We start from the raw sequence: 13,083 nt of genomic DNA, 5'->3' as shown, positions 1-13,083 counted from the left end.
CTAAAGTTACTGCATATTAAAATTTATTTGAATTGATTTCCAGGTCTTTTTTTTTGTGTGTGCCTATAAAAAGGGCATTTCCCCCTATAAATTCATGTGTCATGTATCAAATTATTATTTTATTAATAATTACACTTAATATAATAAGACTATATAGGGCTGTTACAATCAGATTAAATCAGTATTAACAAAACCACATTTTCCACTGCTGGAGAAACAGAAGCAGCTGACGTGGCATTTAGATGCATTTACACAGACAATTGAATGAAGCTGAAATATAGCATGAATGCATTAACACTGCAAAATTACAACAGCATAAATAATGCTGTGAGCTTGGTGTTTTACATCAGGTTTTTTTTTTTTTTTTTACAAATATGAAAAGTTGTAAAAAATACAAAAAAAGAGTTACTTTTAAATTTGAAAGTAACCCGCCAGCAGGTGGCAGCAAGTTGACTGTGTTAATGAGTGAGTCATTGAGGCATTCAAACAATTCTTCAAACGGCTGATTCATTCAAGAATGAAGCAAGCGCCTGTCTTTATGAATGGACCACTGAATCATTGACTCTAATTATTAATTCAAAAATGCGAATCATTCAGTAGCCTAACGAAACACAGCTGACGCTGTGTGTTGCTCAGAGATGCGCGACAGTTCTGCTGCTAAGTTTGTTTGGAACTATTTTCGTTTAACAAATAGAGCAAAAACAGTCACATTGACATTATTGTACTAAAATATATGCCCTAAGTCACTTAATATTAACTACTCGTTTGAAGTCTTGTTTAAAATTAATGTCGAATTTACAATCGTACTGATTTTCGGGGAAAACTGCACTCTCTTAGTCGTGTCATGTTAATTAATTAGGCTAGGCTTTGTAATAAATATAAAAACTACATTTTTTTACCGTAGTATGTTTCTTCTGTGTGCAGTTGTGTTCATTTGTTTCGATTTCTCCATAAGATTGTCTCACGTGAGTCTCAACTGCCACCACCTTGTTACTATTGATTATCCATTATGAATTGCCGTTTACACCAAGTGTAATAAAATCAGAATCATTCTCGCTGAAATGTTGGTGCTTCCCTAATTCGATGCTTTAATAAGATTAGATTAGTTGTCCGGTCGGGCAAGTAAAATTCTCTTTTACTTGCCCCTTCAAAAAATGCACACAGGATCATCAAAGGCATTCTCTCGCGCACCCCTGCTGGTCGGTCTGTGCACCCCAGTTTGGGAACCGCTGATCTACAGTAATTAGTTGAGTCAGGAGCTACAGATTACTGAGAAGCCTTAAAAGACCCTAATTTTTAATTTTTCAGCAAGAAAGGAGAAAGTAAGAATATTTGAGAGTGAAATAAGTTTGTTTGGCATTTTGAGTGAAATTATGCTCCATATTGAAAGAATGAGTGGGATATAGACATACATAACGTTTTTTTGAGGTAAATAAAACAGATTATTTCAGTTTGTCTTTCTACTAAAAAAAAATGTTAAATTGAATATGTTACTTGTCGTTTAACACTTTTTACACAAATAATTAGTAAAATGATTTGTAAAATTGAGTGAGTGAGGGTTTTTTCCTTTTCTTTGAGAATGAAGATGACCAATGCTTGAAGTATACAGCTGCTTCTCTGTCGTAAAGTTAAGATATGCTCTTGGCCCCTTAAGTCTTGTCTCAAATAGTTTTCCTTTTTAGGAGACTCCTGATAGGCCTACTCAATTAATCCTTCAGCACACATATTCTACTCTTCAATAGGCTCCACCACTATATTCATCTATCTATTTTAATATCTCACCAACATGGATGTTACTCCCCCTTTATGACCAAAATTATATGTAAAATTGAGTGAGTGAGGGTTTTTTCCTTTTCTTTGAGAATGAAGATGACCAATGCTTGAAGTATACAGCTGCTTCTCTGTCGTAAAGTTAAGATATGCTCTTGGCCCCTTAAGTCTTGTCTCAAATAGTTTTCCTTTTTAGGAGACTCCTGATAGGCCTACTCAATTAATCCTTCAGCACACATATTCTACTCTTCAATAGGCTCCACCACTATATTCATCTATCTAGTTTAATATCTCACCAACATGGATGTTACTCCCCCTTTATAACAATGTCCTTCTGAGGAGGCTGTAACACTAGAACAGTATGTTCTCTTATGAATTACAGAAGCTGGGCAGCTTTTAAATTGTGTGTTACACATGTCACTAACCACACCCACAATATTAGTACACAATGGAACTTCACCCAGTGCGTTAATTTAATGTACTGGATATCACAACACATTCATTCACACTATAAAGCAATATTCAGGTAAAATTTTCTAAATCTAACAGTAATAGAAATACAAACTACATCTGGACTGCCAACATGGAGAAGCAGATGCTATTCATGATTCTCATTGTAGTTACAGGTAAATAATACTAATCACACTAAACACAGTAGTTGGCTGAACAAACAATATTAAATTTTTAATGCAAAGCAAACCTCACCCTGATGTTTATATATGTACACACACACACACATATATACTGTACATACATATATATATATGCAAGGACATTTATAACATGTTTTATTGAAACTATCCTGATTAGAGATTCTAGATCATGATGTATAATTTTATTTTATTTTTTTCAGGTGGATTTGCAGACAAAATTGGACCAAGAGAAGGATATACTTATACAATCAAGGAAGAAGGAGAGTTTGTGACACTGAGCTGCACATATGATGTGAGCAGCAATAATGTTTATCTTTACTGGTACAGACAATATCCAAATGAAGAACCTCAGTATTTAGTGCTCAAAGGTGCCAGACCACAGAGCAGTGAGAATATACCATCCACTGAACTCATTATTGAGAAAGCAGCTCTGTCAGATTCAGCTCTCTATTACTGTGCTCTTCGAGCAGCCCAGTGATACAAAATGCCTGAGACACTTTACAAAAACTCAAATACACAACATGCTTTAAACAGTCTTTGATCAAATTGCATCAAACCACAATTTATATATTTTTTGTAAACCACAGCTCTAGAAATTATAGAGTGTGGAAACACATGTGCATTTGGGAGATTATGAAAGGTTATATAGGGGGCATGTGAAACTATCACTTAGCATTTGTTTTTCTAAATGTTATTTAAAATTCAGAAATCATTCAGTATACAAAATTCATGTTTTTTTTTTTACTAATTTTTTTTTTTAAACAAACAAATAAAAATATAGTAGTTCTCTATATTTTTATAGAAGTAGTTCTCGGTCTGTTATCCTCTATAGATGAAGTAAACCTGCATACTGTAGCTGTCATGTATATAATGGCAAGAGGAGGAGTTTAACACAGACACTAGTGCACAGATAAGTAACAATCAGGCTCTGTGTGAAGCAACTGCTCTTTGTTTAGCCTGTTCCTGGCAATTTGTTGAGTAAACATGTTCATCTGTATTATCATACTGATGCCATTAACAGAAGGTATAATATTGCAATTTATTTAGACAAATATTGAATAACATTAAGGAAATACACTGAAATACATCATGTAAAATGTATTTGTGCTCTTTTTAAATAATTTTTAAATATACTATATAATATATTACTTATATACTATAAATAAATATATAAAAAAATAATATATTAATGTTATGTTTTCACAAGATTGTGTCTTACAATTAACGCCACTTTGATTTGCAGGTTCCAGAGCCTCAGAAGTCATCACTCCAAGAAGTGACAGAGAATTTGCTCTTGAGGGTAACAATGTGACACTCTCCTGTAACTATACAGCGGTTCTGCTCGTGGTGTTCACTGGTATCGGCAATATGCAGGTTCACCACCACAGTTCCTCATACTGGAATATTCAGGGGTAGCAACTCCAGCTAATCCACCTGTTCCAGGAATAACCATCAATCACAGAAAAGAGCAAGTGATTCTGGAGATCTCCTCTGCTGTATCAGACTCTGCTCTGTACTACTGTGCTCTGAGGCCCACAGTAACAGGAAACATAGTAACGTAGAACAAAAAAGCTTTCAACACAACATCACTGTTTAGCTATAGCCTGGCAATGACAACACCATCTATGTTAGTACTGTTTTTGATGACCAGCTGAATGTCTGGGATTTCCTAAATTATTGCTTTGGACTTGGAACATGAATTAGCATACTAAATGTCTTAATGAAAAATGTAACATTGCAGAAAGGGTTAGGTGATAATTAAAAATGTCATTAGCATGAAAAACAACCTGTGTATGTGTGATTAGTGTGTGATGTCACTAACCACACCCACTTCTACATTCATTCAAACTGCAGTGTCAGTGAATTGTACCTTCTTCTTCATTCACATGAAATATATGAATTCCCTAAAGTGCATTGCAGTGTCTCTTATTCCTGCAAACATGATTTGGCTTAAAACAAAATAAATTACTCGTAATATTAACATGGACAGATGTCGACTGCTGATTCTCATGACAGGTACTTTTTTAAGTGTAATTTATATACACACACTACCATTCAAATATATATATATTTTTTAATTTTTGAAAGAGATAATAATTAATTTATCAAAGATCAAAAGTGACAGTAAGGACATTTATAATATTACAATAGACTTCTATGTCAAATAACGGCTGTTTCTTGAGCACCAAATCAGCATATTAGAATAATTTCTGAAGTGTCATGTAGCATTGAAGCCTGGACCTTTCATTTTAATTTTGATCACTCTATTATCATTCTAAAGCAAAATTAATTTTTGTAGGTGTATTTGCTGACAGCATTGTGCCAAAAGAAGAGGGTACAAATAAAACCAGGAGAGATGGAGAGTCTGTCACACTGAGCTGCACATATATAAGCAAAAATAATGTTTTGCTTTACTGGAACAGACAGTATCCTAATAGAGAACCTCAGTATTTGTTGTTTAAAAGTTCTCACTCGTCTGTTGAAGGGAATGTACCTGACAGACACTTTAAGATAACTACATCGCCTACATCCACTTCACTCACCATTAAAAATGTGAATCTATCAGATTCAGCTCTCTATTACTGTGCTCTAAAAGTAGGAGCCCAGTGTTTTTGTAAAGCGCTTTACAAAAACACACACAGGAGTCTATATTGGTATCGTCAATATCCCTGATTGGCTCCTGAATTTATTTTAGTCACTCTACATGCTACTCAGTGTTTCCCCTGCCATTATTTTAGGGGGGCGGCCCGTCAAGTTAATTTTATTTAATTATACTTTCTCTATAGCGCCAGATCACAACAGAAGTAATTTAAAGTTACCTTTCTTATAGAACATGTCTATACCTTGTTCTTTCATTAAGCAAACTAAATAGCCTTGTGTTATTTATCTTATTTACATCAAACCACAATTTATATATTTTTTGTAAACCACAGCTCTAGAAATTATAGAGTGTGGAAACACATGTGCATTTGGGAGATTATGAAAGGTTATATAGGGGGCATGTGAAACTATCACTTAGCATTTGTTTTTCTAAATGTTATTTAAAATTCAGAAATCATTCAGTATACAAAATTCATGTTTTTTTTTTTTTACTAATTTTTTTTTTAAACAAACAAATAAAAATATAGTAGTTCTCTATATTTTTATAGAAGTAGTTCTCGGTCTGTTATCCTCTATAGATGAAGTAAACCTGCATACTGTAGCTGTCATGTATATAATGGCAAGAGGAGGAGTTTAACACAGACACTAGTGCACAGATAAGTAACAATCAGGCTCTGTGTGAAGCAACTGCTCTTTGTTTAGCCTGTTCCTGGCAATTTGTTGAGTAAACATGTTCATCTGTATTATCATACTGATGCCATTAACAGAAGGTATAATATTGCAATTTATTTAGACAAATATTGAATAACATTAAGGAAATACACTGAAATACATCATGTAAAATGTATTTGTGCTCTTTTTAAATAATTTTTAAATATACTATATAATATATTACTTATATACTATAAATAAATATATAAAAAAATAATATATTAATGTTATGTTTTCACAAGATTGTGTCTTACAATTAACGCCACTTTGATTTGCAGGTTCCAGAGCCTCAGAAGTCATCACTCCAAGAAGTGACAGAGAATTTGCTCTTGAGGGTAACAATGTGACACTCTCCTGTAACTATACAGCGGTTCTGCTCGTGGTGTTCACTGGTATCGGCAATATGCAGGTTCACCACCACAGTTCCTCATACTGGAATATTCAGGGGTAGCAACTCCAGCTAATCCACCTGTTCCAGGAATAACCATCAATCACAGAAAAGAGCAAGTGATTCTGGAGATCTCCTCCCGTCAAAATAAAAGTTCAGTTTAACTTGAGGGCATTGGCAGAAAAGCCTAGGTTTACGGCTTTTTACCCCCCTGAGGCCCACAGTAACAGGAAACATAGTAACGTAGAACAAAAAAGCTTTCAACACAACATCACTGTTTAGCTATAGCCTGGCAATGACAACACCATCTATGTTAGTACTGTTTTTGATGACCAGCTGAATGTCTGGGATTTCCTAAATTATTGCTTTGGACTTGGAACATGAATTAGCATACTAAATGTCTTAATGAAAAATGTAACATTGCAGAAAGGGTTAGGTGATAATTAAAAATGTCATTAGCATGAAAAACAACCTGTGTATGTGTGATTAGTGTGTGATGTCACTAACCACACCCACTTCTACATTCATTCAAACTGCAGTGTCAGTGAATTGTACCTTCTTCTTCATTCACATGAAATATATGAATTCCCTAAAGTGCATTGCAGTGTCTCTTATTCCTGCAAACATGATTTGGCTTAAAACAAAATAAATTACTCGTAATATTAACATGGACAGATGTCGACTGCTGATTCTCATGACAGGTACTTTTTTAAGTGTAATTTATATACACACACTACCATTCAAATATATATATATTTTTTAATTTTTGAAAGAGATAATAATTAATTTATCAAAGATCAAAAGTGACAGTAAGGACATTTATAATATTACAATAGACTTCTATGTCAAATAACGGCTGTTTCTTGAGCACCAAATCAGCATATTAGAATAATTTCTGAAGTGTCATGTAGCATTGAAGCCTGGACCTTTCATTGTAATTTTGATCACTCTATTATCATTCTAAAGCTAAATTGCCTTAAAACAAAATGTAAATACACAACACAGAATTTCTGAGCAAAAAAATCATAAGGCTATTGTAAGAATAAATGAAACTTGTTTTATGCTTTCAAATTAGACATGCTAAAACAGAATTTGGTTACAATAAAACATAAGGTTGGACAAATAAAACATTTCATAGGGCCCTAAACGTAATATTTGTTAAACTTTTAATAAATTGATGTTAAATTGTTTAAGTTTCATGATAGGGGGCATCATGAAACTTAAACAAGTAACCCCCCCCCAAAAAGCCGTAAACCTAGGGGAAACACTGCTACTGGAAAAGTTTTACAGAAGTCTAAAGTTGTGGAACTAGATCCTCGATTCTCTGGAAAACTGAATAAAGAGAAAACCCACACGTATCTGGAGATCTCCTCTGCTAAAGTGACCGACTCTGCTCTGTACTACTGTGCCCTGGAGCCCACAGTGACAGGAAAACAAACTACACTGTACAAAAACCTTTCCTACACAGAGGGTAAAGCATACCACAGTCAACTGCACCACAGTCAATCAGCAGAAATATGGGAAATAAAATAAATAAAAATAAAATGCAACCTAATATTTCTATGGTTATTTCTGATGTACAGTCCCAATTTTGTTTGGTTGCTTAGATTTTGTATGTGCGGATGGGTTTTAAAGCTGAGACTGCTTGTGTTGAAAAGCAACCATTCCACAAGAAATCAACACATACTGGGGTTAGGTAATATCTAAATAAAAGCTCTATGATTTGTAAGCTATATATGTTACCTAACTCCAAAATCCTAATTTAACCTAATTAAGACAAAATAAGTGACAATAGTAACAGTTAGTATTCCTTCAATGAGATTAGATTGCCATCTGGTGGGCTGGTAAAATAGGAGCTGTTAATGATTAACTTAAAAGTTTTTTTTTTCTTTTCTTCTTCTTCTTTTCTTTGTTTAATCGTGAAAAACTAGTTTCTGATTTCAAAATTAGTCAGACTGATTCCTAGCAGGTGAATTTTGCTCTTCCAAGAGATAAAATGGTATTGTAACTATAAGTTAAACAATGTACCTTATATTGTTTTAGCTTTAGGTATAGAGCATTGATCAATCAATCTAACTAAACCAAACATGACAAAAATCATTCCACAAGTGTTTCTGGTTTTGTGTTGAATAATTTCTGATATTTATAAAAGAATTATGTTAAGAGGCGGAGCTTAACACAGGCCTGTAGGACACAGACTCATTCAGTGATCAGCATCACAGATGACTGAGGCGAGCAGCAGCCTGTTCATCATGTTCACTTGTGTGCTTATACTGCTGTCTTTAACTCAAGGTAAAATCTTACATGTAGCTACTCATTACATTACAATATTCTCATTTTAAATATGCTTAACAATATATATATATATTTTTTTTTGTATAGGTAACAGAGCTAAAGATGTCATCACCCCATACAGTGATGAAGCATTTGCCACTGAGACTGAGAGTGTGAAACTCTCTTGTAACTACACTGGTTCTGTTGATAGTCTTCACTGGTATCAGCAATATGCAGGTTCACCACCACAGTTCCTCATTCTGGATTACGATGGAACAACTACTCATGCTAATCCTCCAGTTTCTGGAATATCCATCAGTCACAGAAAATAAGAGAACAGTGTGGATCTGATCATCTCCTCTGCTGCTGTATCAGACTCTGCTCTCTACTACTGTGCCCTGCAGCCCACAGTCACAGGAAACACTCTACACACCATACAAAAACCTGAAACACTATTAAATTGCAAATTTACAGTGATGTCTATCCATCGGGCATATGAAGGCATATATTCAGAATATATAATTGTGCTCTCAAATTGCAATTTGTTTATGAATTACTCTGAGCTTTGTATTCAAAATACAGATCCATTCATCATTGTTAAAAATGAACTGATTTGACAAGATGAATTGCTAGTTATGGAAGATAACACTATTCTGATGCAAACTATTATGGATTTCATTCACAGTCTTTTTAAAATCTATGTAATATACTAGTGTACATTTGGGAAAACAATCCTGAAAAGTCCACTGTACAGTAGTTGGAGCAATTGTGCACATTTTAGTTTCCATTTTGAATGCACCAGTTCTATGATACATGTATATGTTTGTCATCTGCCACTAGGGGGTGAAGTAACTCTGAGCTTTATATAATAGATCAAGTACAAAAGAGCAAAAGAAAATCATATTAATTGACAGTCAACACAGTTTCTAGGGGAAAGACAGAAGGTGGTCTAAATATCAGAAACCACACCCACATTTATAGACATATTAGCTGCACAAATGACTCTCCATTACATTCATGCATTTAACTTAAAATCATTAAGTATATATTAATAAGCCTATTTTATTAATACATTTCTCACCATGGAGAGATGTGTTCTACTGATTCTTATAACAGTACCAGGTAAAGTGAATTTCACTAGACTAGAACAGACTGGGGATTCAAATTGTTAATTAGTAAATTTGTTAATGTACATATTTATTTAATTTATATTATTATTAAATTGAATTAGATAAATTAGTAATTAAATTAGGTGGCTGATATTCTATATTTCATAGCATAATAAATGTTATAATGCATAGCACTGTTACTGTAACAACAGACAGAACAGGGATTGAATTCAACTTTTATGAAGAATAATTTATTCTCTTGCAGGTGTATTTGCTGACAGCATTGAACCAAAAGACAAGGACAATATAATCAGGAGAGAAGGAGAGTCTGTGACACTGAGCTGCACATATGATGCAAGCAGCAATTATGCTATGCTTTACTGGTACAGACAATATCCAAACAGAGAACCTCAATATTTACTGCGTAAAGGTGCTCGATCATGGAACCGAGAAGAGGATATACCAGACCCTCGGTTTCAGTCAATTACATCTGAATCATCCACTGAACTCACTATTAAAAGTGTAACTCTGTCAGATTCGGCTCTCTATTATTGTGCTCTAAGAGTTGGAGCCCAGTGATACAAAATGCCTGAGAGGCTTTACAAAAACTCACACACAAAATAATTGTTTTTAACAGTATTTAATCAATTAAAAATCAAACCACAGCTATACTTTATGTGAGCCACAAAACCTCTGTGAATAACAGGATACGGTAACAGCTGCTAAAACTGAAAATGAATGACAAAGTATAATGGTTTCATTGGGTAATTATTGCTATGAAAAAGTGATACTTTTTGTTACTGCTGGTAATTCATAAATGATAAATTGCCCATTCATTTGACTGACTTTTCCTTTCAAACTGAGTAAGATGTATTAACATTTCATACCAGACACATTTAGCACTTTTGCAAACATTACCTAATTATTACAAACTAAGGTGTTGTTTGAAGAAGGAGATAAATTCAACTTATACATTTTATATACAGCATATTCTTTGAATATGAAGACTGTATCTTTAAGGGGAGGTTCTAGCTGGAAACATGCTCTGCTAGACAATGAATGAATCTTACTTCAGTAACACTCTGTCCTGCAGATAAACTAAAACGTCATCCTGAAAAATTATGCTTTTTGTTTTTGTTTTACTTTGTTCTCTAACATATAAGTACAGTCTATCAAAAACTGTCAAGGTTTTATCATTTTTGTTTGCTGTTCTGATATTTCATATGAATATTTATTTATTTATTTAAATATTGATTTCAACTTGAATATTCCTATCTGTAGGTGTAAGTTTTGGGAATGTCATCACACCAGTCCAAACTGAGATGTTTGGGACAGAGGGGGACAATATAACTCCGGAAACAGGAATAATACCATGCAAAAACACATCCTATCCCTGCTAAGTACAATGAACATTTGAGAAATGACATTACTTTGACAAATAACAAGTGCAAGCAGATTTAGGCATCAATCCATCATAATATATGTTAATTGCTGTGCTTTATAAGAGGGTTATGTCAAAAGGCGGAGCTTAACACCAGCTTGTAAAACAGATTAGTTCAGTGATAATCATCATCACAGATCACTGATGCAAGCAGCAATTACCATCATGTTCACTTGTGTGCTTATACTGCTGTCTTTAACTCAAGGTAAAATCTTACATGTATCATTACATAACAATATCTCATTTTAAACATGCTTAAATAAGCTTTTGCTGTAGGTAACAGAGCTAAAGATGTCATCACCCCATACAGTGATGAAGCATTTGCCACGGAGACTGAGAGTGGGAAACTCTCTTGTAACTACACTGGTTCTGTTGATAGTCTTCACTGGTATCAGCAATATGCAGGTTCACCACCACAGTTCCTCATTCTGGATTACTATGGAGCAACTACTCATGCTAATCCTCCAGTTTCTGGAATATCCATCAGTCACAGAAAAGAAGAGAACCGTGTGGATCTGATCATCTCCTCTGCTGCAGTATCAGACTCTGCTCTCTACTACTGTGCTTTGAGGCCCACAGTCACAGGAAACACTCTACACACCATACAAAAACCTGACTGACTCTATAGTCTTAAAATGAGAGATCAAAAACAACAAATAGTGTCCACACAGATGAATGTTACATTCAAATTCATATTTAACTATACATTTACCCGCTGGTTAGTATTTCTACTGGTTAGTGTTTCTTATGTGCATTTATTTATTTAGTAAATTATCATTTTTGAATGAGATCACTGATGGAATATCACTATATAACTATTATATAACTATATATCTCATATCAATATCAATAAATAAAGTCAACATCTTTTATATTTTTCAGATTCACCAATGTTTTTTCTTTGTTAGACTCGTGGATGTTGTCAATGGGAGAATAAATGTTGGTCACACCACCACTGGGGGGTGCTGTGTACATTAAAATATTTCAGAGAGGACACCTTCTGTAACTGTATCTGAAATGAATTCACATGTTCAAGGAACAACAGAAGACGGTCCCTTTGCCCTCTGGACATATGTGTAATTTGGTGAAAATGTGCTTAAATGTCATGAAAATGAATAATGCCACAATTGCTAAAAATCTTAATGGTCAAAAAACAGACTTCATGTCCTCAGAGGCAAAACATACAGTAAATCCTTGGGTAAAACATGATTCAGACATGTTTGCCATAGGATTGTGAAATTTACTGAATCAATAATTTTGTGACAGATCGTAAAGGGCCTAAATGGTTTGTTTTTCCTTACAAAATGCACTTGATCAATATTTGATATGTTATCTATATTCTATTGTGAATAAAATGTAAGTTTATGAGATTTGTAAATTATTCCATTCCTTTTTTACTCACAATTTGTACAGTGTCCCAACTTTTTTGGAATTGGGTTTGTAGATATCAATCAACACACCATAACAGAATGTGTCACTAGACTACAAATATAATGGTACACTCTAAAAAATGCTGGGTTGTTTCAACCCAATGTTGGGTCAAATATGGACTAACCCAACTGTTGGGTTAAATTTTGGATACATTTTTAAATTAGCTTTTTAACCCAACAGTTGGGTTAGTCCATATTTGACCCAACATTGGGTTGAAACAACCCAGCATTTTTTAGAGTGTAGGTTTATGGGTGGAAATGGGATCCAGGGGGTGGAGATGGATAGGTTTAGGGGTGGAAATAGGATCCAGGGAGTGGAGATGGGTAGGTTTAGGGGTGGAAATGGGATCCAGGGGGTGGAAATGGGATCCAGGGGGTGGAGATTGGTAGGTTTAGGGGTGGAAATGGGATCCAGCGGGTGGAGATGGGTAGGTTTAGAGGTGGAAATGGGATCCAGGGGGTGGAGATGGGTAGGTTTAGGGGTGGCAATGGGTTCCAGGGGGTGGAGATGGGTAGGTTTAGGGGTGGAAATCGGATCCAGGGGTGGAGATGGGTAGGTTTAGGGGTGGGAATGGGATCCAGGGGGTAGAGATGGGTAGGTTTAGGGATATGTAAAGTGGGAGGAGTTGGATCTCGAGTTGGAGTTGGTGCACCACTGTAATACCAGTGTACTTACATGGTAACTCCTCAGGAACTGTCCACTTAA

The 13,083-nt window shown here is 34.7% G+C and overlaps 2 gene segments (V, D, J or C); both read left to right on the top strand.

The window, feature by feature from the left end:
- Positions 1–9,444: 9,444 nt before the first annotated feature.
- LOC107558595 (T-cell receptor alpha chain V region RL-5-like) lies at positions 9,445–10,085 on the top strand. The segment is given in 2 exon segments: positions 9,445–9,519; positions 9,772–10,085. Coding segments are annotated over 2 exon segments (354 nt in total).
- Positions 10,086–11,112: 1,027 nt separating this feature from the next.
- LOC107558585 (T-cell receptor alpha chain V region RL-5-like) lies at positions 11,113–11,567 on the top strand. The segment is given in 2 exon segments: positions 11,113–11,152; positions 11,224–11,567. Coding segments are annotated over 2 exon segments (384 nt in total).
- The last annotated feature ends 1,516 nt before the right edge of the window (positions 11,568–13,083 follow it).

The sequence above is a fragment of the Sinocyclocheilus grahami genome, unplaced genomic scaffold, assembly GCF_001515645.1.
Source record: "Sinocyclocheilus grahami isolate Dianchi unplaced genomic scaffold, SAMN03320097.WGS_v1.1 scaffold21.1, whole genome shotgun sequence".
In the NCBI taxonomy this organism is placed as follows: domain Eukaryota; kingdom Metazoa; phylum Chordata; class Actinopteri; order Cypriniformes; family Cyprinidae; genus Sinocyclocheilus; species Sinocyclocheilus grahami.
This window is presented reverse-complemented; position numbering and strand designations above follow the sequence as displayed.